General features: G+C 45.1%; 2 protein-coding genes across 2 annotated transcripts; one reads left to right on the top strand and one right to left on the bottom strand.

Annotated features, from left to right (window-relative positions):
* Positions 1–2,630: 2,630 nt before the first annotated feature.
* Positions 2,631–4,425, bottom strand: LOC140068650 (uncharacterized). Its single transcript, XM_072114035.1, has 4 exons — positions 4,130–4,425; positions 3,910–4,010; positions 3,684–3,830; positions 2,631–3,600 (listed from the first exon to the last, which is right to left on the bottom strand). Exons 1-4 carry the CDS (start codon positions 4,220–4,222, stop codon positions 2,721–2,723), a joined length of 1,221 nt encoding a protein of 406 aa, XP_071970136.1. The 5' UTR covers positions 4,223–4,425; the 3' UTR covers positions 2,631–2,720.
* Positions 4,426–17,358: 12,933 nt separating this feature from the next.
* Positions 17,359–18,729, top strand: LOC140068902 (paraneoplastic antigen Ma1 homolog). The gene has a single exon (XM_072114262.1). It carries the CDS (start codon positions 17,359–17,361, stop codon positions 18,727–18,729), a length of 1,371 nt encoding a protein of 456 aa, XP_071970363.1.
* The last annotated feature ends 6,480 nt before the right edge of the window (positions 18,730–25,209 follow it).

Below are 25,209 nucleotides of genomic sequence, written 5' to 3'. Positions count from 1 at the left end.
ACTAGCCAAGAAAATGTGGACCAGGAACACAGCTCCGATGATCCAATGGACGAAAATCAAGAAGTAGATATGGAGGGGATTTTTATTGACGAAATGTCAGACTCTCCACCAGCCATTGTTGAACCACTAACTCGACCAAAAAATGTTAATACCCGACGTCAACAACGTCCCACTACTCGCAAAACAACTAATGTACCAGACATTGAGAACGCGGCAGTTTCGTTCTTACAAAGGGCGAGCAGGGAGGATGCCTATGATGGTTTTGGTAGGGTAACTGCTGGAGAGTGCAGACGTTTACCCGAAAATAAACGCAACATATACATGACTTTTGCTATTAATTTGGCACAGATAATGCTTGATTGTCATGTAATTCCAGGGATAGATGTACTAGTAACAACTATTCGCACAGTTCTACCTCCCCGACATGAAGTAGCATCACTTCCTGATACACAACCTGTCCAAAGAGATATGCCACATTATTCATCCCATCAGTCAAGTCAAGCCACACATTTTGAGCAGAGGAAAACAATGCAGTATGACAATGTTCAAGGAAAAACCACACAGCCTAGTTTATTGCAGATGCTACAGGATGAGCCAGAGGTTTGGAGTGTTTCAAATCCCCCTTCTCCGTTACAAACGGTAACTGCTCTACCACCCTCTACTTTTGATATTTAGTTTTTTGGAAACAAAATTGGCAAACTTTTGCTTAGTTGAAAGATGTTTTCTGGTTTGGGTAGCATTTAAATTAATGTCTCCTTTTGAAAGTTTAAATATGAGGGGCCGGCGGCAATGTTGAATGTTTACTGCAATTTTTTTGGCAAACACATTTTGATTAATCTTTGGGCATCAGGCAATCTTGCCTTTGCAGTCTCCACATACAATTGTATGTGTTTTGTGCTCTCCATTTTTTTTTTTTTTTTTAAAAGGAATCCTTTTTATTACTATTTTAGACCAAAAATGAAAATTGGTGCCTTCAAAGACATATTTTGCAACATTTGTAGTCTTGCTTACAAATCAAAGTGTTTTATGTTTAATACATTGTTGTAAATGTTATTGTTTTAAAAATATGCATTAAAAATGCATAACTTTTACAGGCCTTATCATTCTTAAAAAATTTTTTTTTTGTATTGTACAAAAAGGAAAAGTGTTGTTTTCCATTAGACGAATATTGATACTTTGACAGTATTTCTGAAAAACAAACTTTTGAAAGAGAAAAAACGATTTAGCTGCTTATTGTACAACATTTGATGTTTACAACTGTTTTGTTAAACCTTTGTTAAAGGAAACCTACCACTTGTAGTGGCAGGTTTCCGATGGCAATACCGGGCACCAGCTCAGGGTGAGCTGGTGCCGGAGCTTATTTTAGCTAGTGTTTTAAACCGCGGTATCGCGGTTTAAAACACATTTTAAACTTCATAGCCGGCGCAGGCAGGTACGCGCTCGGCGCTTACCGTGCACGCGGCTACATAGGAAGTGAATGAGAGCCGCGTGCACGGTAAGCGCCGAGCGCGTACCTGCCTGCGCCGGCTATAACGTTTAAAAAGTGTTTTAAACCGCGATACCGCGGTTTAAAACACTAACTAAAATAAGCTCCGGCACCAGCTCACCCTGAGCTGGTGCCCGGTATTTCCATCAGAAACCTGCCACTACAAGTGGTAGGTTTCCTTTAAATAAAAATTTTATGCATTATTTTTGGTGAATAATTTTTTGAGGCTCTGACTGATTTTTTAAAGGCGAGTGTGTATATATGCAAGCACGTGCATAGCAGGAAAAAGTCAACTTTTTCATTTTTTTTTTTTAAAAAATGCTCAAAGTGTAAATGTTGAAAGGACGTTACTGAGTAAAGGTTTTTTTTTACCAAAAAATAAAAAAATATACATCGCCTTACAATAGTCATACTGAAAATTGTACCACAGTTTAATTAATCAACTATTATGTTTAAAAATTTGAAAAAAAAAAAGGCTTTGATCACCGCTAGCAACGGCCAAATGTTGACCTAACATTGGCCCACCACCGCACAACAGCAACAGGGTCCTTGCATACGTCTGCAAAGATGATTAGGAAAAAACATAGAAAGGATTCCAAAAAACCTTGCATATGTGCTGCTAAAATATGCCAAGCAACTTGCACACAAGAGCGTGATGTCAAAAGTCCTTGCGCATTAGCTTCACTGATGCTTTAAGAACAAGGTGAATTAGCAGTTGCGGCTTTCAAAAGTTAAAGCCTGCAAGACAGTTTTTACTATCCATTGAGGTTGCCAACATATGACAAGTAATGTTATTTACAGATGCTAGAGGGACAGTATGTTCCAAAATTCAACAAAATTTGCAAAATTTTCTTAAATAATCCATTTTAAAAATTGAACTGCTATTTGTTGTAATTTTAAATGAACATTGAAAAAAGCAAGGAATGTGATTTGTTGAAACGATAAAAAATTACATATATACAGGAGTTGGAGGGCAAAAAAAAACTGGGACAATATATTGACTTGTGTCTTTGTTGCGGATCATTTTTCAAACATTATTTATATTTTTAACGTCATTTGAAGGTTATTCAGTAAAAATGGATGGTATCACAAAACAAAAAAATTTGAAATAATATATAAATTTATTCACTATTCAAAAAATTAAATAAAAGTTTAATTTTCCCAAAAAAAAAAAAAAAAATTCAAACCATAAATACAAAGATTCATCAATCAGAAAATTAAAAAAACATCAAACTCAAGATTCATCTTGCCATGGTACATATCCATCTTCAGAAACAAAATAATTTGTAAAGCAATCCCTAACCCGCCACCCAGACACCACAGAACAATTACATGTTGATCGTGTATTTACAGGAACACATTCATGGTTGGGCACACTTTCTACAAAACTTGATATTGGTTTATTAAGGAAATTATGCATCACACAACATGCTTTAACAACATCGTCCACTGTACTAATTTTTAAACACATTGCAGTGCGTAGTATCCGCCAATGATTGGTCAAAAGACCAAATGCGCATTCAACCACACGCCTTGCCCGAGATAAGCGTGTATTAAAAATTCTTTTGCTTGAAGTTAAACCACGGTTACAAAAGGGACGCATCAAATGCGACTTAATCCCAAATGCTTCATCACCAATGAAAACAAAAGGTAAGGGAGGTGTATTTGGGGAAAGGGGCTGAGGATTGGGAATTTCGAAATGAGAATTAAAAAAACTCTGACCCATGTGGCTGCTCTCAAGAATTCGTGCATCATTTGTGCTCCCATACGAACCCATCTCGATACATATGAAATTTAATTTGCTATCTGCAATGGCCAGTAAAACTATTGAAAAATATTTTTTATAATTATAAAATTGAGAGCCAGAATTTGGAGGCTGGATCACACGAACATGTTTTCCATCAATTGCACCAATACAATTGGGAAATTTTGTGGAAACATAAAAATCATGTGCAATTTTTTTAAAAAAATCCTGATTTGGAATGGGCATTACAATAGGTTGCAAAATGTCCCACAAAGCAACACTTGTCTCTTTTACAATTTTGCAAATTGTGCTTCTACCCACAAGAAAGAGGTAGTGGAGAGATGTGTAGCTCTCGCCTGTTGCCAGAAATCTGTCAAAAAAAAAAAAAAAAAATTTAATTTCAAATATATATCATTTAGCACATTTATTTAAAATGATAAAAGTAGAAGTTGCCTTAAAGTTATAAGCAGGCGTTCCTCAGGTGCAATGGCTTGACGCATGACAGTATCTTGCCGTGTTAATTTTGCACGACAGAGTTCAAGGAGGTAGTCAAACTGCTCCACGGAAAGGCGAGTATATGAAACAAATTTTGCAGGGAAGCTGAAAAAAAGAGAAAATAAGTACACATTAAGAAAAAATATAAAAAAAAAAAAAAAAGGGAAAAAAGTAAACTATTTACCAACGCAGTGTGTTGAATATTTTAACAAAAATTCCATGAGTATCATGAAGTTGCAGGAGCGGATGAATCCAGTATCTTCTTTGTGCTTTCTGCTGATTTAGCTGATCAATTTTCCAAAAAATTAAAATAAAAAAGAAAATAAATATATACATATATATATATATATAAAAATATACACAAAGAGGCAAAAAAAAAAAAAAAATTTTAAAAAAACCATTACCAGACGCAGACGCCTTCGCCGACTTTGCATCCCAAAATAAATAGCAACAAAAGCTCCAACAGCTTGTTGGGAGACCCGGGGCATATCCTCCATTATTCAAGAAAGAATAGAGAAAACACAACTATGTAATACACTGTACACACAGTAAGGGGCGCAGCGATGTCCAGGCAAAAAGCTGTTGCCTGCGTTTGTAATATATTATTGAAACGCACCTGTATCTAATTAGGGAATTAAACTGGCTGCGTTTCAAATGAACAAAACGCACCCTGCTTTCAAAACGCATGCGTTTAGAAACGCATTCATCAAACCGCAACGATTACAAACGCAGACGAAACGCAACGTGTGACCGCGCCCTAACAGTAGCAGATAACAGCTTAGTTACATAAAATCCACAAATAGACAACCACTAAGCCCATAGCCTAGTGCAGTGATGCGAACCTTTAGAGGCCGAGTGCCCAAACTGCAACCCAAAACCCTGCTTATTTATCGCGAGGTGCCAACCAAAAAATTAAAGCAGTATCTTATTGCTCCCTGTTCAACAACTTTCAATCATATTGGTTTTCCAGAAGGGTAATAATACTCCTCTCACAATTTTTGAGGAGTATTTTTAACCGAGGAGGAGTACGAAATTTTCATTAATAAATATATGACTCCTAGGCGTATATATAGTGTTAAGAGACGTCTATTAATACAAGGAAAAAGTTACAGCTCCTGTTTTCTGTGCTTAAAAGGGTTTTCCCACAAATTCAAGTTAGGCCCTATCTACGGGATAGGGCCCAATTTGAATTCTTGGGAAAATCCCTTTAGGGCGCATTCACACGATGCATTGAGTCACTTTTTTATGCGTTTTTGACGCATTCCAAAGGCTTCACATGTTGAAGTAACATTGGGTTTTAGCAAATGCAATGGAAACGCAATGTTACTTCAACATGTGTTCAAGGTTCAAGCCTTTGGAATGTGTCAAAAACGCAACGCATCGTGTGAATGCGCCCTCAAAAAGCAAGTATGTATTAAACAAGTGCTGCACAACATTTTTGTGGTGTCTTCACACATGGCATTTTCAAACACATCAGAACAGCTGAGAAGAGATTTGCATAATTACATTGCAGTCAACATTGTGTTAACAAAACGCATGCATCAACGCAATTCTATTGCGTTTTGTAAACAAAATGTTAACCGCAATGCAATTAGGCAAATCTCTTCTCAGATCTGTTGTGATGTGTTTGAAAATGTATGTAATAACCTCACCCTTGGGTGATGTCACACATGGCGTTTTATGTCCGTTTTTAAACCTCCGTTTTCAGTCCGTTTACCATGCATTTGGCTGCTTACAACCTGTTTTTCTATTAAGATAATTGGGAAAAACTGACTAAAAACGGACCAAAAATGCCATGTGTGGCATCGCTCTTAGGCTACATTCACACCATATGCGGGACGTATGTACAACCGCAAGTTTGCGGCTTTTAGGTCCCCAGTAGAAGGCAATGGCTGCACGGAGCAATACCGCTCCGTACACGGGAAAAGGACATTACCCAATGCAGGTCACCCCTTCCTCCTCTCCATACGTTTGTGTGAATGCAGCCTTTTGCGGGCATACGTTTGTGTGAATGCAGCCTTATTGTCTACAGAGCGGACTATGGCTGATGGCGGCCCCCAGCCCAGTCTTGGGCTGATGCTGCTGAATTTTTATTTAATTTATTTTCTGGAGTTTGGGAACATAACTTTTTTTTTTTTTTGCAGGGACACATTTAGAAATGGAACATATAATATACTCAAATATAGATGACAGATAACAATGATCTAATGGTAAGAGCCCATTGGATCACTGTCATCAGTGATTTATATACAGAGACCTGCAGAGAGGATGCACAGCACCTTTCCTGCAGCCTCTCACTGTATACAGGGGCTGCTGTGACAGGGGGCCGATTATTATCAGTCCCCTGTCACAGTACACGATTGGGCTGTCACATAGACAGCACGATCCTGTTACTGGCTGTGTGCATGATCGTACACTGATCAGGAGCACAGCCCCGGTAACAGATATCCCTCCCCCACCCCCCGCTCGGCTCCTCCATCTCTCACCACTCGCTCGGCTCCGCCCCCTTACCCCCCTCGGCTCCACCATCTCTCACCCATCTCTCAGCGCCCCGCGGGAGAGGCTCGGACAGTGAGCAGGAAGTCCCTCCCTGTCCTGCCTCCAGACACTCAGCGCTGCGATCCTGCAGAGAATATTTTGCATGATCGCAGCCGGCGCCGTCACCGCTTGGAAGCGGCAGCTAACATTCAGACAAGAAAATCACCAAGCGTACTTATACGCTTGGTGATCTTTTGGGGGAGTAAATCAGCCTTTAAACGCGTCTATGACGCTTGCAGAGGCGTTATCGCGACCTCTGGATAGATGGAAAATTTTCATCATTTTAGCTTCTTTCCAGTTTCCCTCTGGGGCCAGCAGGAGGTCCTCCAAAAATAATCCGACCCTGTCTAATTCTCCCTCTTCCTACAGTCCCAAGTATCAAAGTAAGTATCAAAATATGACTGAAAGCAGCATCTTTTAAGTTGCTTGGATCTGCAGGAAGATTCTTTGAGTCTTTTCTAGTGTTCTGGGGTGATGGTGCAGGTGCCCATAAAAAGGGCTCCGAGTGCCGCCTCTGGCACCCGTGCCATAGGTTCGCCACCACTGGCCTAGTGGGTAGAGGCTCTGTGTCTCTATGGCAGATGGAGCTGTGAGGTTGTGGGTTTAAATCCCAGGCTGGGCAAAAATGTATTTATTATTATTATTGAGACGATGACTATTATTATGATACTATGGTAAAAAGTTGGGGCATGGCCAGGGCGAGATTGGGGGTGTGGCTTAGGAGGATCACTACGCGTGCTGCCATTTTATCCTTCTTTCCCTTCCAAAAATATTGGGAGCTATGGTCATAGGTCATACGAGAATGAACCAGCACAAAGAGCTGACTCATTTATGTGAACAACATTGTTAGCTGATGGCTCACTAAACCCCTCCCCTAAACGGCTCACCACGTATGGGGTTTGGTATGGGGTTACGGATTGGCCTGTTCAAGAGCCAAAATAGCTGGCTCTTCTTAGTGGGCGGAGCCTAATGAGCCAGCTCACTAAGAAGAGACGTAATTCCCATCACTACTGCAGATTGTATTTACAAAACAACCCCTGTTTATATCTCTGGGGTTTCTGAGGCAATACAGCAGGGGCAACAGGCTAATCACACTATTTCTTAGCAGCATTAGCAAATCCCTATATATGTCCACAGTGTAGACAGAGACCATATAACGTGACACGACATACATATATACAGCAGATAAGAGAGGGGGATATTACCTGGAGGCTGCACAGTGTATACAGAGACCATATAACATGTGACAGGACATATATATATATATATACAGCAGATAAGAGAGGGGGATATTACCTGGAGGCCGCACAGTGTATACAGAGACCATATAACATGTGACAGGACATATATATATATACAGCAGATAAGAGAGGGGGATATTACCTGGAGGCTGCACAGTGTGGACAGAGACCATATAACATGTGACAGGACATATATATATATATATACAGCAGATAAGAGAGGGGGATATTACCTGGAGGCCGCACAGTGTATACAGAGACCATATAACATGTGACAGGACATATATATATATACAGCAGATAAGAGAGGGGGATATTACCTGGAGGCCGCACAGTGTATACAGAGACCATATAACATGTGACAGGACATATATATATATATATATATATATATATATATATATATATATATACAGCAGATAAGAGAGGGGGATATTACCTGGAGGCCGCACAGTGTATACAGAGACCATATAACATGTGACAGGACATATATATATATACAGCAGATAAGAGAGGGGGATATTACCTGGGGGCTGCACAGTGTATACAGAGACCATATAACATGTGACAGGACATATATATATATATATACAGCAGATAAGAGAGGGGGATATTACCTGGAGGCCGCACAGTGTATACAGAGACCATATAACATGTGACAGGACATATATATATATATACAGCAGATAAGACAGGGGGATATTACCTGGAGGCTGCACAGTGTATACAGAGACCATATAACATGTGACAGGACATATATATATATATATACAGCAGATAAGAGAGGGGGATATTACCTAGAGGCCGCACAGTGGGGACAGAGACCATATAACATGTGACAGGACATATATATATACAGCAGATAAGAGAGGAGGATATTACCTGGAGGCTGCACAGTGTATACAGAGACCATATAACATGTGACAGGACATATATATATATACAGCAGATAAGAGAGGGGGATATTACCTGGAGGCTGCACAGTGTATACAGAGACCATATAACATGTGACAGGACATATATATATATATATATACAGCAGATAAGAGAGGAGGATATTACCTGGAGGCCGCACAGTGTGGACAGAGACGAGATCTGCAGGGAAATGGCCGCCAGTGAAGTAATGGAAGAAGGATCCGGATAGAAGTTACTTTCGCTTTCAGTTGTGCTGATGATTATGAGGTAAATACTTCTGTCTTAACCCTTTCCCCGCTGAGGTCTGGGACAGGCTGCTCCTCTGCTGTTCAGGGCTATTCTCACATTAATGACGCGTATAAAGAAAAGCAACATGACAACATAAAGAATGGCAGTGGCCCCATAGTCATAGACTATCAGAGAGCGGACGCCGGACACATCATCGCTTTTAAGGCACCAACGCCGTGATGTCATTAATACTTATAGTGTCATTTCCATTCAGAATCACAAAAATCGCCATAAGTGGCTGAAAATGTGACATCACAGGAGCGCGTGTTATCTGTTACCTGTATGTGACATCACAGGAGCGCGTGTTATGTGTTACCTGTGTGTGACATCACAGGAGCGCGTGTTATCTGTTACCTGTGTGTGACATCACAGGAGCGCGTGTTATGTGTTACCTGTGTGTGACATCACAGGAGCGCGTGTAATCTGTTACCTGTGTGTGACATCACAGGAGCGCGTGTTATCTGTTACCTGTATGTGACATCACAGGAGCGCATGTTATCTGTTACCCGTATGTGACATCACAGGAGAGCGTGTTATGTGTTACCTGTATGTGACATCACAGGAGCGCGTGTTATCTGTTACCTGTATGTGACATCACAGGAGCGCGTGTTATGTGTTACCTGTATGTGACATCACAGGAGCGCGTGTTATGTGTTACCTGTGTGTGACATCACAGGAGCGCGTGTTATGTGTTACCTGTATGTGACATCACAGGAGCGCGTGTTATGTGTTACCTGTATGTGACATCACAGGAGCGCATGTTATCTGTTACCCGTATGTGACATCACAGGAGCGCGTGTAATCTGTTACCTGTGTGTGACATCACAGGAGCGCGTGTTATCTGTTACCTGTATGTGACATCACAGGAGCGCATGTTATCTGTTACCCGTATGTGACATCACAGGAGCGCATGTTATCTGTTACCCGTATGTGACATCACAGGAGGGCGTGTTATGTGTTACCTGTGTGTGACATCACAGGAGCGCGTGTTATGTGTTACCCGTATGTGACATCACAGGAGCGCGTGTTATGTGTTACCTATGTGTGACATCACAGGAGCGCGTGTTATGTGTAATACTGTCCCCTGTGTGGGGCACTGTGCTCTCCTGCAGCCCCACTCCCTCCAGACTAATGCTGTCCCCTGTGTGTCCTGTGTGGGGCGCTGTGCTCTCCTGCAGCCCCACTCCCTCCAGACTAATGCTGTCCCCTGTGTGTCCTGTGTGGGGCGCTGTCCTCACCTGCAGCTTTATCTCCCTCCAGACTAATGCTGTCCCCTGTGTGTCCTGTGTGGGGCGCTGTGCTCTCCTGCAGCCCCACTCCCTCCAGACTAATGCTGTCCCCTGTGTGTCCTGTGTGGGGCGCTGTGCTCTCCTGCAGCTCCATCTCCCTTCAGACTAATGCTGTCCCCTGTGTGTCCTGTGTGGGGCGCTGTGCTCTCCTGCAGCTCCATCTCCCTCCTGACTAATGCTGTCCCCTGTGTGGGGCGCTGTGCTCATCTGCAGCTTCATCTCCCTCCAGACTAATGCTGTCCCCTGTGTGTTCTGTGTGGGGCGCTGTGCTCACCTGCAGCTTCATCTCCCTCCAGACTAATGCTGTCCCCTGTGTGTCCTGTGTGGGGCGCTGTGCGCACCTTCATCTCCCTCCAGACTAATGCTGTCCCCTGTGTGTCCTGTGTGGGGCGCTGTGCTCTCCTGCAGCTTCATCTCTGTCCAGACTAATGCTGTCCCCTGTGTGTCCTGTGTGGGGCGCTGTGCTCACCTGCAGCTTCATCTCCCTCCAGACTAATGCTGTCCCCTGTGTGTCCTGTGTGGGGCGCTGCGCTCACCTGCAGCTCTATCTCCCTCCAGACTAATGCTGTTCCCTGTGTGTCCTGTGTGGGGCGCTGTGCTCACCTGCAGCTCTATCTCCCTCCAGACTAATGCTGTTCCCTGTGTGTCCTGTGTGGGGCGCTGTGCTCACCTGCAGCTCCATCTCCCTCCAGTCTAATGCTGTCCCCTGTGTGGGGCGCTGTGCTCACCTGCAGCTTCATCTCCCTCCAGTCTAATGCTGTCCCCTGTGTGTCCTGTGTGGGGCGCTGTGCTCACCTGCAGCTTCATCTCCCTCCAGACTAATGCTGTCCCCTGTGTGTCCTGTGTGGGGCGCTGTTCTCACCTGCAGCTTCATCTCCCTCCAGACTAATGCTGTCCCCTGTGTGTCCTGTGTGGGGCGCTGTGCTCACCTGCAGCTTCATCTCCCTCCAGACTAATGCTGTCCCCTGTGTGTCCTGTGTGGAGCGCTGTCCTCACCTGCAGCTTCATCTCCCTCCAGACTAATGCTGTCCCCTGTGTGTCCTGTGTGGGGCGCTGTGCTCACCTGCAGCTTCATCTCCCTCCAGTCTAATGCTGTCCCCTGTGTGGGGCGCTGTGCTCACCTGCAGCTCCATCTCCCTCCAGACTAATGCTGTCCCCTGTGTGTCCTGTGTGGGGCGCTGTGCTCTCCTGCAGCTTCATCTCCCTCCAGACTAATGCTGTCCCCTGTGTGTGGCGCTGTGCTCACCTGCTGCTTCATCTCCCTCCAGTCTAATGCTGTCCCCTGTGTGTCCTGTGTGGGGCGCTGTGCTCACCTGCAGCTCTATGTCCCTCCTCAGCAGTGCAGCCAGAGATATATTTTCCTGTCAGAGACATGGAGAGCGGTGAGGGGAGAGGGAGGGATCAGTCTCCTCCTTCGCGGGTGTCAGGCGGCTCCTGGAGTCTCTCACACTCTGAGGTGATGGAGATGCGGAGAGAAAATGGCCGCGGAGTGCAGAGCAGCCAATGAGGTGAGAGGGCGGGAAGACGAGGGGGCGGGGTTATGGAGTGTGAGGTGTGAGGAGAGCAGTGACCTTAGGGAGAAGATGATGTGAGGAGAAGGTGATGGCGGGAATCACATAATGGCGGCTCTTATGTGTGTGAGGAGAAGGTGATGGCGGGAATCACATAATGGCGGCTCTTATATGTGTGAGGAGAAGCCCCAGCGGTTCTTGTGTTATATACATGTAGCAGGGGAGGGATACAACCCTTTCAGGACCCAGGAGTATAGACATTATTAGTGATTACTGTGTGTGAGGAGATGATGTGCTTATATATAAGTGAGGTAATATCTCTCCTGTGACAGGACAGGACTTCCATTATTATCTGACACCCAGTACAAGTCATTAGTTGTCAGGTAAGTGGCTGTGACTCCAGGGCACATATGTTCTGGTACATATCAGCACCAGGTAAATAATGAGTAATACAGCACTCACTACTCTGTTACTCCTCCTGACCCGGGGTAATACAGCGCTCACTACTCTGTTACTCCTCCTGGCAGGGGGTAATACAGCGCTCACTACTCTGTTACTCCTCCTTGGCGGGGGTAATACAGAACATACTACTCTGTTACTCCTCCTGGCCGGGGGTAATACAGCACTCACTACTCTGTTACTCCTCCTTGGCGGGGGTAATACAGAACATACTACTCTGTTACTCCTCCTGGCTGGGGGTAATACAGCACTCACTACTCTGTTACTTCTCCTTGAAGGGGGTAATACAGCACTCACTGCTCTGTTACTCCTCCTGGCCGGGGGTAGTACAGCGCTCACTATTCTGTTACTCCTCGTGGCCGGGGGTAATATAGCACTCACTATTCTGTTACTCCTCCTGGCAGGGGGTAATATAGCTCTCACTACTATGATGCTCCTCCTGGCAAGGGGTAATACAGCACTTACTACTCTGTTACTCCTCCTTCGCCGGGGGTAATACAGAAGATACTACTCTGTTACTCCTCCTGGCAGGGGGTAATACTGCTCTCACTACTCTGTTACTCCTCCTGGCAGGGGGTAATACTGCTCTCACTACTCTGTTACTCCTCCTGGCAGGGGGTTGTACAGCACTCACTACTCTGTTACTCCTCCTGGCCCGGGGTAATACAGTACTCTCTACTCTGTTACTCCTCCTGGCTGGGGGTAATACAGCGCTCACTACTCTGTTACTCCTCCTGGCTGGGGGTAATACAGAACATACTACTCTGTTACTCCTCCTGGCCGGGGGTAATACAGCACTCACTATTCTGTTACTCCTCCTGGCCGGGGGTGATACAGCACTCACTGCTCTGTTACTCCTTCTTGTTGGGGGGTAATACAGCACTCACTTCTCTGTTACTACTCCTGGCTGGGGGTAATACAGCACTCACTATTCTGTTACTCCTCCTGGCAGGGGGTAATATAGCTCTCACTACTATGATGCTCCTCCTGGCCGGGGGTAGTATAGCACTCACTACTCTGTTACTCCTCCTTCGCCGGGGGTAATACAGAACATACTACTCTGTTACTTCTCCTGGCCGGGGGTAATACAGCATTTACTACTCTGTTACTTCTCCTGGCCGGGGGTAATACAGCATTCACTACTCTGTTACTTCTCCTGGCCGGGGGTAATACAGCACTCACTATTCTGTTACTCCTTCCGGGAGGGGGTAATGCAGCACATGCTACTGTTATTCCTCCTGGCAGGGGGTAATGCAGCACACACTACTCTGTTACTCCTCCTGGCCGGGGGTAATACAGCACTCACTACTCTGTTACTCCTCCTGGCCGGGGGTAATGCAGCACTCACTACTCTTACGCCTCCTGGCCGGGGGTAATACAGCACTCACTACTCTTATATTCCTCCTGGCCGGGGGTAATACAGCACTCACTACTCTTATATTCCTCCTGGCCGGGGGTAATACAGCACTCACTACTCTTATATTCCTCCTGGCCGGGGGTAATACAGCACTCACTACTCTTATATTCCTCCTGGCCGGGGGTAATACAGCACTCACTACTCTTATATTCCTCCTGGCCGGGGGTAATACAGCACTCACTACTCTTATATTCCTCCTGGCCGGGGGTAATATAGCACAGAACAGTGTAGGGCAGTGATGGCGAACCTTTTAGCGGTCGAGTGCCAAACTGCAACCCAAAATCCCCCTTATTTATTGCGATGTGCCTCCCAAAAATTAAAGCAGTGACTTATTGCTCCCTGTTCAACAACTTTCGATCATATTGGCCTCCTGAGGACAGCAACACAGAAGAAAGATGATAACTTTTCATCATTGTAGCTTCTTTCCAGTGTCCCTCTGTACACAGAGAATCGTGGGGCCAGCAGGAGGTCCTCCAAAGATAATTCGGCCCTGTCTACTCATTCTCCCTCTTCCGAAGTTTCAATATGGCTGACACCAGCATCTTTTAAGTTGCTTGGAACTGCAGGAAGATTCTTTGAGTCCTGTCTGGTGTGCTGGGGCGATGGCCCGGGTGCCGACAGAAAGGGCTCTGAGTGCCGCCTCTGGCACCCGTGCAATAGGTTCGGTACCAGTGGTGTAGGGTGTCATTTTTTTTATGTGTAACTTTTTGACCTTTTATTACAATTTGTGTGAAGGCAAGTGGAAATTAGGACATTTGCAGTTTCTTCATCATCACAGTGTGGACCATATGGGAAAATTATTTTTATTTTCTGATATATCGGGCATCAAAAGGTAGTATAAAAAAATCAGCATAGAGTATTTAAAGGAAACCTTCCACTTCCAATGGTGGTTATAAGCTGCAAATGCCGTACACCAGCTCAGGGTGAGCTGGTGCCGGAGCTTATTTTTGTTCTGTTTTTAAAGAGATGTAAAGCGTTTCAACGCTTAGTAATCTTTATATACAAGTAGCTTCACCGCACCTTGGTCCGCGCTCGGCGCACCATGCACGCGATCACTTCGTGCGCCTGAACAGGAAGCGGGCGAGCATGGTGCGCCGAACGCGGACCACGGTGCGGTGAACCTACTTGTATATAAAGATTACTAAAAGCGTTTAACACCTTAAGGACGCAGCCTAAAATGACCTTCAGGACACAAGCCTATTTTTCAGACCTGACATGTATCATTTTGTTTGATAATAACTTCAGAACACAATAACTTATCTGTGTTATTTTGAGATTGTTTTTTCTTGACACACTGTGCTTTATGTCAGTGGTAAATGTTAGTTGATATGAATCATGTTTTTTTTATTAAAAAAGGGGAAATGTAGCAAAAAATCTGAAATTTTTCTAATTTAACATGTTTTTTTTTTCAGACAGACAATCTTACCAGCCAAATTACCGTATATACTCGAGTATAAGCCAACCCAAGTATAAGTTGAGGCTCCTAATTTTACCACAAAACCCTGGTAAAACCTATATTTTTTTTACTTGAGTATAAGCCGAGTTTGGGTTTTCAGCACAATTTTTTGTGCTGAAAAACTAGGCTTATACTCGAGTATATATGGTAATAAATAGCATTTACCATAGCTCTGCATTATATTGTAATAACTTTGTAAATATTCTTAAATTTTTCTAGGATGTTAGCAGACTTACAATAGTAACAGCAATTTATAGGAAAATTTGGAAACCGTGTTTATGGACTATTGCAATTAAGAAAGAGCTTTTTAAAAGACTTTGCAATAAAAAACCATCACAAATTACTTCATTTCAGCATTTTCAGCCCCCATCCAGCTTTTCAAAACCACTTTTAAAAAGGTTTTTTTTTTAACCCTTTCGGTGTTTCACAGGAATTAAAGAGAAATAGAAGTACAATTTTGAAAAATAATTTTTTTTCACTAATATATTAATTTAGGCCTAAAATGTACAAATATAGGAAAAAACACACACCCCATTTTATTGCACAATTCCTCCTGAGCACGGAAATACCCCACATGTGGGTGTAAACTGCTTTTAGGGCATATAGCAGGGCACAGAACAGAGCGAGCACCATTTGGTTATAAGTGGGTAGATTTTCCTGAAACTGTTTTAGGCCACCATCATTCATTTACAAAGACTCTGGGGAATGGGAACATTTAAAAACCCCAAAAAGTGACCCCATTTTGGAAACTACACCCCTGAAGGAATTTATTAAGGGGTACAATGGCCTTTTCTTCCCCTCTGTGTTTCACAAAAAATAAAATAATATGGAAGTCAAATTTTGAAAAATAATTTTTTTCACTAATATATTAATTTAGGCCTAAAATGTACAAATTTACAATGGGTTGTAGGAAAAAGCACACACCCCATTTTATTGCACAATTCCTCCTGATCACAGAAATACCCCACATGTGGGTGTAAACTGCTTTTAGGGCATATAGCAGGGCACAGAACAGAGCGCCAATGAGCACCATTTGGTTATGAGTGAGTAAATTTTCCTGAAAGTTTTATGTCACACCTTTCATTTACAAAGACTTTTGGGAATGGAGACCGTTAAAAACCGCAACAAGTGACCCCGTTTTGGAAACAAAATCCTTAAAGGTTTCCAGGATAAAGCAATAGTGACTTATAGGCCCCATTCCACACTTATAGTAGATTTGAGCTAACAGAATAATGTAACACCACCATAAGTGAACCTTATTGAAAGCAACACCCAGAAAGCAGAATTTATTCATTTAGGGGTATAATGAAAGTTTTTGGCGCTAGTAAAATTAAATCCAGGTGTAACCCCAGCTAAGAGCACAACACGTGAACAGGACAATGTAATTGCTGGGCAGCAGGGGTTAAGACCAGCAGCTAGCAGCACCTACTCCTCAGGAGCAGACTGGACTACATCTCCCAGCAATCACTGCTGCTCTGTGCCACTGACACTGATAGGAGGAGTTGCTGGAGAAAGGGCTGATGGGAAAAACAAGGGATTGTGGGAAGGAGAAGGAAGAGAGACCTCATGTGCAGCAGAGAGGACTGACAGCACATGGCAGAGTGTAGAGAGTCCTGCACTGAGAGTGACACAGCAGAGGACTAGAGACAGCCCAGCAGCTCAGCCCCAGAGGAGAAGAGGACCTGCTGGAGGAGCTCCATCTCTGCACCACAGCCTGATCCCCAGGAGGTCTCCACATCCACCACACAGGAGGTTCCTGCCTGCCCCTCCATTACCATCCAGGTGCCTGGTCCCAGCTACAAGCAGAAGCCTGGGTGCAGTTACTCAGAGTTGTGAGTAGACTTTATTGTTAGTAAGGAGTTTGCAGGAGTACTGAAAGTATTAAGTGCACCAACGTTACAGAAAGCGCGCCAACGTCCGCGGCAACAGGGCCCCAACGATTGGACTGTGTAATATGCATAGCTGCAGCATAATAGTGTAATCTGTGCAGGTAGAGAGAGTGTGTTGTCACCTACAGAGTGTGTGATAGTGACACGTGTCATTTGTGTTGTGTTCTGATTTATCCCCTCTGTTGCTCACAGAGCTCATTAGTTAAAGGGACCCCTCTGCACCATTATCCCTCCCAGGCCTGGGGAGTGCAGTTGCCCTTTATTATCACTAGCAGTACATTTTAGTAGAAAATCTGCCTCTGTAAATATTTTATTCCTGTTTATGTTTTTCCCTGTTTGCATTCATTGCACTTGGCTCATCCCTAATTCCTTCCCTCACAATAAACCTGCCAAGTTGTTTTACCCTTACCTATTGTGAGTGTGTGTTAAGCTTAGGCAGGGGTTTCCCGAGTCAACCCCTGGCAGAAGAGGAAAACCCTCCTGCTTACCTACAGAGCTTCAAGCAAGATTCGGGTGGAGGCACTGCGCCATATTGAGTTTGAAGTCACCGTACACCCTTCCTGCAGAGGTAGGCCTGAAGGGGTGTTACAGTGGAGGCACTGCTGAGATTGAACAAACAAAACAGTTGCCATGGAGACTTTAACAGAGAGAGAAGTGTCCACATGGTGTGAGGAGATGTGCATTGGTGATGAAAAAAGTTTTGCCTTGTGTGGTAAATTCTTTCATGCATCTGATGATGAGATACTGCAGATAGTGAATGAACTTCCTGGTGTCACCCATGCAAAGGTGGTTGATCGCAGGGGTGATGAAGATACACCATTCCCAGCAGCATTAATAGCAACTGATAAGATTTTGGAAAGAGAATACTTTGCATCAGTTATAGCTGTGCCGCCAGGACATGGTAGGCAATGGAAAATCATATGGCCTATGAGGCCTGCAGTGATTGGGCAACAGGATCCAAACACACAGCATAGGAGGCCTAGTAGATGTTTACCTCCAACCCCACTATCAGCCAGATCTGAAGAAACACCAGCTTCTGCTGACATGCTGGTAGCAGCTATGGAAAGGTTAGTGAGTCAGTTTGCAAAGATTCAGCCAGAGTCAAGCTATCGCCGTTTGAGGACTTTCTCAGGTATCACTCCAACCCCAGCCGGTGAAGAGGGGTATGACACATGGAGAGATGTGTCCCTGCAGTACCTGCAAGAGTGGCAGTGCACGGATGCAGTAAAGAAGCAGAGAATAGTGGAGAGTTTGAAGGGTCCAGCGATGGAGGTAGTGCAGGCTGCTTGGCGAAGTGATCCTAATGCAACTTTTCAAGACTATATGGCTGCACTTGAGGATGCTTTTGGGACTCCAGAAGATGCAACAGACCTTCTTTATAAGCTCCGCACCACTTACCAGGAACCGGGTGAGAAATTATCTGACTATCTTTACCGACTGGACAAACTAGTGCACAGAATTGTGTCCAAAGGCGGGCTCAGTTCTCAAGATGTGGACCGGTACCGTTTGGATCAAGTACTGCGAGGTGCTCTCACCAATGATCCCACTGCTCAAAGACTAAGGTGCTGCGACAAAGAGAAGGTTCCTCCTTCCTTCCATCTGTTGCTGAAAGAAGTCAGACAGGAAGAAGCTATTATGGCAGCCCGAGAGCAAACATCCAAAAGAGTCACTGCTGCTACTCTAAAGGCTGAGCCAAGCCGAGAGGAGGAGCTTCTCAAAATCATTGAGAAGCAAGCAGAACAAATTTCTCAACTCATAAAAAGCCATACAAAAGAAGTTGAGAGGTTGAAACAGGTTCCCACATCCAATGAGAGACAACCACGATCCACTAGAAGCACCAGTCAGGATCGACAAAGAGATGGAGACCAAAAGACAGAGGGATGTTATGTTTGTGGGGATCCCAGCCATGTTGCTCGGCGATGTCCAAACAGGTGGAGTCTTAAGAAGTCTCTTTCCCATTACGAAAACAAGCTGTCGGGAAACGGGGAAGGGGGTCAGTAGAGTCCCATACTGACCCCCATTCAAGGTCAAATGCTTGCCCCACCACTCCATCCACTGCCGCTCAACCGGGACAATTTCCGAAAGACTTGGTTGGACCAGCCCCACATGTTCCAGCTAGTATTAATGGCCAACCCTGCACTGTGCTGCTGGACAGCGGGTCTCAAGTGTCTATCATCTTTGAAAAATGGTACAAGAAATACCTCTCAGGGGTGCCCCTTCAGCCTTTGTCTGGACTTGTTGTTTGGGGTTTGAGTGAACATAGCTACCCTTACAGAGGATATGTGTCTGTTATGCTACGCTTTCCAAAGACAGTTGCTGGAGTGGAGAAAGAAATACCCATCATAGCACTGGTCTGTCCAGAGGCGGAAGGAGACCAGAGATCCATACCGGTCATAGTAGGAACAAATGCCAACATTTTCCGTACATTAGCACAGTGGTGCCGAGAAATTGGTGGTGATAACTATTCACAGACCCTCACTATTCACCCAGCTTGTCTGGCTGCTTATATTAGAAAGGAGGAAGAAAGGAGGGAGCTACATCAGGAATGTTTTGATCCCTGTTTTGAAGGTAGTGACCTGAAGAAATATGAAAAGGAGTCACTAATAAAAGGCATGATGGAACGTAGAGAAGCATTCTCCCTAGGTGACTGGGATCTGGGCCTGGCGCAGGGAGTGGAGCATCGCATTAGGCTGACGGATGAGAAGCCTTTCCGAGAGAGGTCTCGAAGGCTAGCTCCTGCAGATATTGAAGACGTCAGGCAGCACTTACGAGGCCTACTAGATGCAGGAGTCATCATAGAGTCCAATAGCCCATATGCTTCTCCCATTGTTATTGCCCGCAAGAAAAATGGGGATATTCGGATGTGTGTGGACTACCGTACTCTGAATCGGCGCACAGTCCCTGATCAGTATACAGTCCCCAGGATTGATGAAGCTCTAGATTGCTTACAGGGCAGCCAGTGGTTTTCTGTGCTGGATCTCCGAAGTGGCTATTACCAGATACCCATGAATAAGGAGGATCAAGAGAAGACGGCTTTCATTTGTCCCATTGGATTCTTCCAGTTCCAAAGAATGCCTCAAGGAGTTACTGGCGCACCTGCAACGTTCCAAAGGTGCATGGATCAGGTGATGGGAGACATGAATTTTCGGGAGGTATTGGTCTACCTGGATGATCTGATCGTGTTTGGACAAACCCTAGAAGAACACAACCAGAGGCTATTCAAGGTGTTGGACAGATTGAAGAAAGCTGGGCTGAAATTGTCCCTTGAAAAATGTCGGTTCTGCCAAAAGGCCGTGAAGTATGTGGGACACATTGTCAGCCGGGAGGGGATCTCTACTGATCCAGCTAAAGTAGAAGCTGTTGTTAACTGGCCCAAACCCACCAAGTTGGGGGAGCTTAGGTCCTTTCTAGGATTTTGTGGGTACTACAGAAGATTTGTACCACAGTACTCTAAGATTGCCAAGCCTCTAACTGCTCTCACCCAGGGATATCCACCTCCCAGAAAGAACTTGCATACCATGAAGGTGAAAGGGAAGACCTTTTTCAAGGTTAATGAACCATTTGGAGAGAGATGGACACCTGCGTGTGATGATGCTTTTGAGAAGCTGAAGTCCTGCCTAACCCAGGCTCCGGTGTTAGCCTATGCAGACCCTAACAAGAAGTATGTGCTGCATGTGGATGCATCCTTTGAAGGCCTTGGGGCAGTTCTGTACCAGGAGCATGGTGGAATTCTGCGGCCCGTCTACTATATCAGTCGAGGATTAACCCCCAGTGAGCGCAATTACCCGGCTCACAAACTAGAGTTCCTGGCATTGAAATGGGCAGTGGTGGACAAGCTCCATGATTATCTGTATGGGGTACAGTTTGAAGTTCACACCGACAACAACCCCCTGACTTACGTGAGGACCACAGCTAAGCTTGATGCGACTGGGCACAGATGGTTTGCAGCATTAGCTGTATATGAATTCAGCTTAAAGTATAGGCGAGGAACCACAAACATTGATGCTGACGCCCTTTCCCGCCTGCCCAGGCAGTCGCTGAATGAAGAGGAAGAAGCTTGGTTAGAATTACCTGCTCCAGAAGTGAAAGCTCTATGTCACAAGCATCAAGCTGCCACTATTCCTCTCAAGGGATGTGCAAAATTCCTAGGAGTGTCTGAGAAAGCTCTGCCACCTTTGTTTTGCAAGTTGACTAGGGTGAAGACAGACTCCTTGCCTCAACTGACCCGAAACCAAATGGAAAAGGCCCAACAAGAAGATCCTTCTGTGGGAGTGGTTCGATGGTGTGTGAAAAGAGCAAGGAGGCCTGAAAGAAATGCACTGAAGACCGAGGAGTCCATTTTACTAGCTCGTCAGTTGGAATATCTAGTTGTGAGAGCTGGCCTGCTCTACCGGGAGGTTAAACGTCAAAATGGAGAGGTCCGAAGACAGCTGGTTCTACCCACTCAGTTTCGGAATATGGTCATGAAAGCTTTACATGATGAACATGGACACCTTGGAATTGAGAAGACAACTGGTCTTGTTGCGGACAGATTTTACTGGCCGAGAATGGAAGCGGACATCGAGGGTTATTGCAAGTCATGTGCTCGGTGTGTCCTGAGGAAAACTTTGCCAACTCGATCAGCACCTTTGGTGAACATCAACAGCGATGGTCCGATGGATTTAGTGTGTATTGATTTCCTCTCCATTGAGCCAGATGAGGGCAACATCTGCAACGTCCTAGTAGTCACTGATCATTTCACCCGCTATGCACAGGCCTACTGCACTAAAGACCAGCGGGCAGTCACTGTCGCAAAAACATTGTGGGAAAAATTCTTTGTACACTACGGATTGCCAGCTCGCATCCATACTGACCAAGGAAGAGATTTTGAGAGTCGACTGATCAAAGAGCTGTGTGAGATATGTGGGATCAAGAAGTCTAGAACCACCCCTTTCCACCCACAAGGGGATCCTCAACCGGAGAGGTTCAACCGCACCCTTCTCAATATGTTGGGTACTTTGGACACCAAGCAAAAGGGACGCTGGAGCCGTCATATAAGTCAGTTGGTCCATGCTTACAATTGTACAAAGAATGAGTCGACGGGGTACTCCCCTTACTTCCTCATGTTTGGGAGAGAAGCTAGGCTACCAGTGGATATCAGCTTTGGAGTGTCACCCGACCATTCATCTGGGAAGACTTATATGAAATATGTGTCCCAGTTAAAGGAAGAATTGAAAAGGGCTTACGGATTGGCTGATCAAGCTTCTGGTCGAGCAGGGACACGAAACAAGATCCGCTATGACCGCAGGGTACGAGAACACATTCTGCAACCTGGAGATAGAGTTCTAATTCAACAGCTGGGTCTTCCGGGAAAACACAAGCTTGCTGATCGTTGGAAACCAGAGCCCTATGTGGTAGTTGAGAAGCTGCCTGGTGTTCCATCTTACAGAGTTAAACCTGAGAATGGAAGTGGAATAATAAAGACCTATCATCGTCAACATCTGTTGCCTGTGGGACAGAACATCAGATTGCAACAGTCACAAGAAGATGGGGCCTCAGTCACCCGGCGTCCTAGAAGGAGTCCTCGTCATAGAAGAATAGTCGATCCGGTAGTCACCCCTGAAAGCAGTGATAGTGACTCCAGTGATGAGTGGGGGTTAGACTATAGATGTGAAGGAGATCCATATCCTATCATTCATGACAGTCCAGAGCAGTGTCTTCCTGTGGACAACCAAGATGAACCCAGTCCAGAGGCTATCCTCCTTTGTCCACAGTCGGGGGAGAATTCAGAAGGAATAAAGTCACCAGGCGAAGAAGTATCCATTACAGAACCTGAGTCAATATGTCAAGAGCTGGGGGTTGAGGAGGGAACTCCTGCAGTACACACTCGTCCCACAAGGAACACTAGACCACCCATGATGCTGACCTATGATAGAATGGGTCAAGCTACTGAGGTCCCTAGAGTTGTACGACCCCAATTCACTAGTCAGTGGCCATACTTTCCCTCTGTGTCCCTGTGGCCAAATGATTTGTGTGTTTTTGGTAGTGGTGTTAGTCAGGATGCTTTCACACCAATTGGTTTTTTAGGTGGCGAGTCATCTTATCATGCTGGGCCTTCCAATGTGACTCCCCAGGGGGAGAGTGTAACCCCAGCTAAGAGCACAACACGTGAACAGGACAATGTAATTGCTGGGCAGCAGGGGTTAAGACCAGCAGCTAGCAGCACCTACTCCTCAGGAGCAGACTGGACTACATCTCCCAGCAATCACTGCTGCTCTGTGCCACTGACACTGATAGGAGGAGTTGCTGGAGAAAGGGCTGATGGGAAAAACAAGGGATTGTGGGAAGGAGAAGGAAGAGAGACCTCATGTGCAGCAGAGAGGACTGACAGCACATGGCAGAGTGTAGAGAGTCCTGCACTGAGAGTGACACAGCAGAGGACTAGAGACAGCCCAGCAGCTCAGCCCCAGAGGAGAAGAGGACCTGCTGGAGGAGCTCCATCTCTGCACCACAGCCTGATCCCCAGGAGGTCTCCACATCCACCACACAGGAGGTTCCTGCCTGCCCCTCCATTACCATCCAGGTGCCTGGTCCCAGCTACAAGCAGAAGCCTGGGTGCAGTTACTCAGAGTTGTGAGTAGACTTTATTGTTAGTAAGGAGTTTGCAGGAGTACTGAAAGTATTAAGTGCACCAACGTTACAGAAAGCGCGCCAACGTCCGCGGCAACAGGGCCCCAACGATTGGACTGTGTAATATGCATAGCTGCAGCATAATAGTGTAATCTGTGCAGGTAGAGAGAGTGTGTTGTCACCTACAGAGTGTGTGATAGTGACACGTGTCATTTGTGTTGTGTTCTGATTTATCCCCTCTGTTGCTCACAGAGCTCATTAGTTAAAGGGACCCCTCTGCACCATTATCCCTCCCAGGCCTGGGGAGTGCAGTTGCCCTTTATTATCACTAGCAGTACATTTTAGTAGAAAATCTGCCTCTGTAAATATTTTATTCCTGTTTATGTTTTTCCCTGTTTGCATTCATTGCACTTGGCTCATCCCTAATTCCTTCCCTCACAATAAACCTGCCAAGTTGTTTTACCCTTACCTATTGTGAGTGTGTGTTAAGCTTAGGCAGGGGTTTCCCGAGTCAACCCCTGGCAGAAGAGGAAAACCCTCCTGCTTACCTACAGAGCTTCAAGCAAGATTCGGGTGGAGGCACTGCGCCATATTGAGTTTGAAGTCACCGTACACCCTTCCTGCAGAGGTAGGCCTGAAGGGGTGTTACACAGGCAAAATCTATTTGCATATGTTGTGGAGAACACTTGTTCCTTCTGTATTCATCTAGGGGTATAATGAAATGAAATGTGGTTTTAAATTTTAGGTATAATATCACTTTGTAAATGGCCAACATTGCAAATGAAATTTTGGGCATGTTTGTTCAGGATCATGTAAAAATAACAAAAATGACAAAATAACAATAAAATGAATATTCCAGGGAAGTATGGTAAGCGCGGAAACAGTCTTTGATGCACAACCCTGGCTTATCTGGGCAAGTGTCGCATTGATAACCGGTATCTTTGCGTGTTCCCTTCTTGTAACACACACTGCATTTTTTGTATGGCCATCTTGTCTTTTCTGTGGGGGGGATCTCAGATGGGAAATGTTGTCCTGGCACAATTCTGCTGGCGTGACTAGTATGGGATGTGCTCGCACCCTCTTCACCCTCTGGGAACAGTAATTGCTTAATTACTTGTTCTTGATATGCCAGGTATGTTACTTGTTGGCGGGTCTTGCGGTAAATGATAAAGGAATTATACAATGCAGTTGGTACAAAAAGGTTGCAGTGCATTTAGTGCAAAGTGCGGGACTTGCGAATCGCATTATATGGCTGTAGCATTTGATCGGCTAGATCATCCCCTCCCATGTGTTGGCTGTACTCCTGTATGCAGACTGGCTTGAGGACTGTGGCATTGGCTCCTCTAACAGAGAAAGGGGTGCTGTAATCTGCATGGATAGATGTGAGGACAAACACATCTCTCTTGTCCTTATATTTTGTCAGCATGATGTTACTCTGACACAAGGACTTGCTTTCACCCCGTCTCAATTTAAGGTCCACCAGATTTTTTGGGAGGGCTCTTTGATTCCTCCTTATTGTTCCGCAGGCCACTGTTCCTTTTTCAAGGAGGCACTGACAGAGAGGGACACTTGTATAGAAATTATCTATGTAAAGGTGATCGCCTTTACCCATCAGGGGGAATAAAAGATCCCATACAATTTTACCGCTTGTGGTTAGGACAGGGGGGCACTCAGGTGGACAGATCTGGGAGTCCTTTCCCTCATAGATACGGAATGTGTAGGTGTATCCGCTTTCACTCTCACAGAGCTTGTAAACTTTGATCCCGTATCAAGCTTTTTTGCTTGGCAAATATTGCCGAAATTTAAGTCTACCTCTAAAAAGTACAAGTGACTCGTCGATGGCTAAATTTTTTTGTGGGGTATAAACTTCCA

Source organism: Engystomops pustulosus, chromosome 7, assembly GCF_040894005.1.
Source record: "Engystomops pustulosus chromosome 7, aEngPut4.maternal, whole genome shotgun sequence".
Taxonomy (NCBI): Eukaryota; Metazoa; Chordata; class Amphibia; order Anura; family Leptodactylidae; genus Engystomops; species Engystomops pustulosus.
This window is presented reverse-complemented; position numbering and strand designations above follow the sequence as displayed.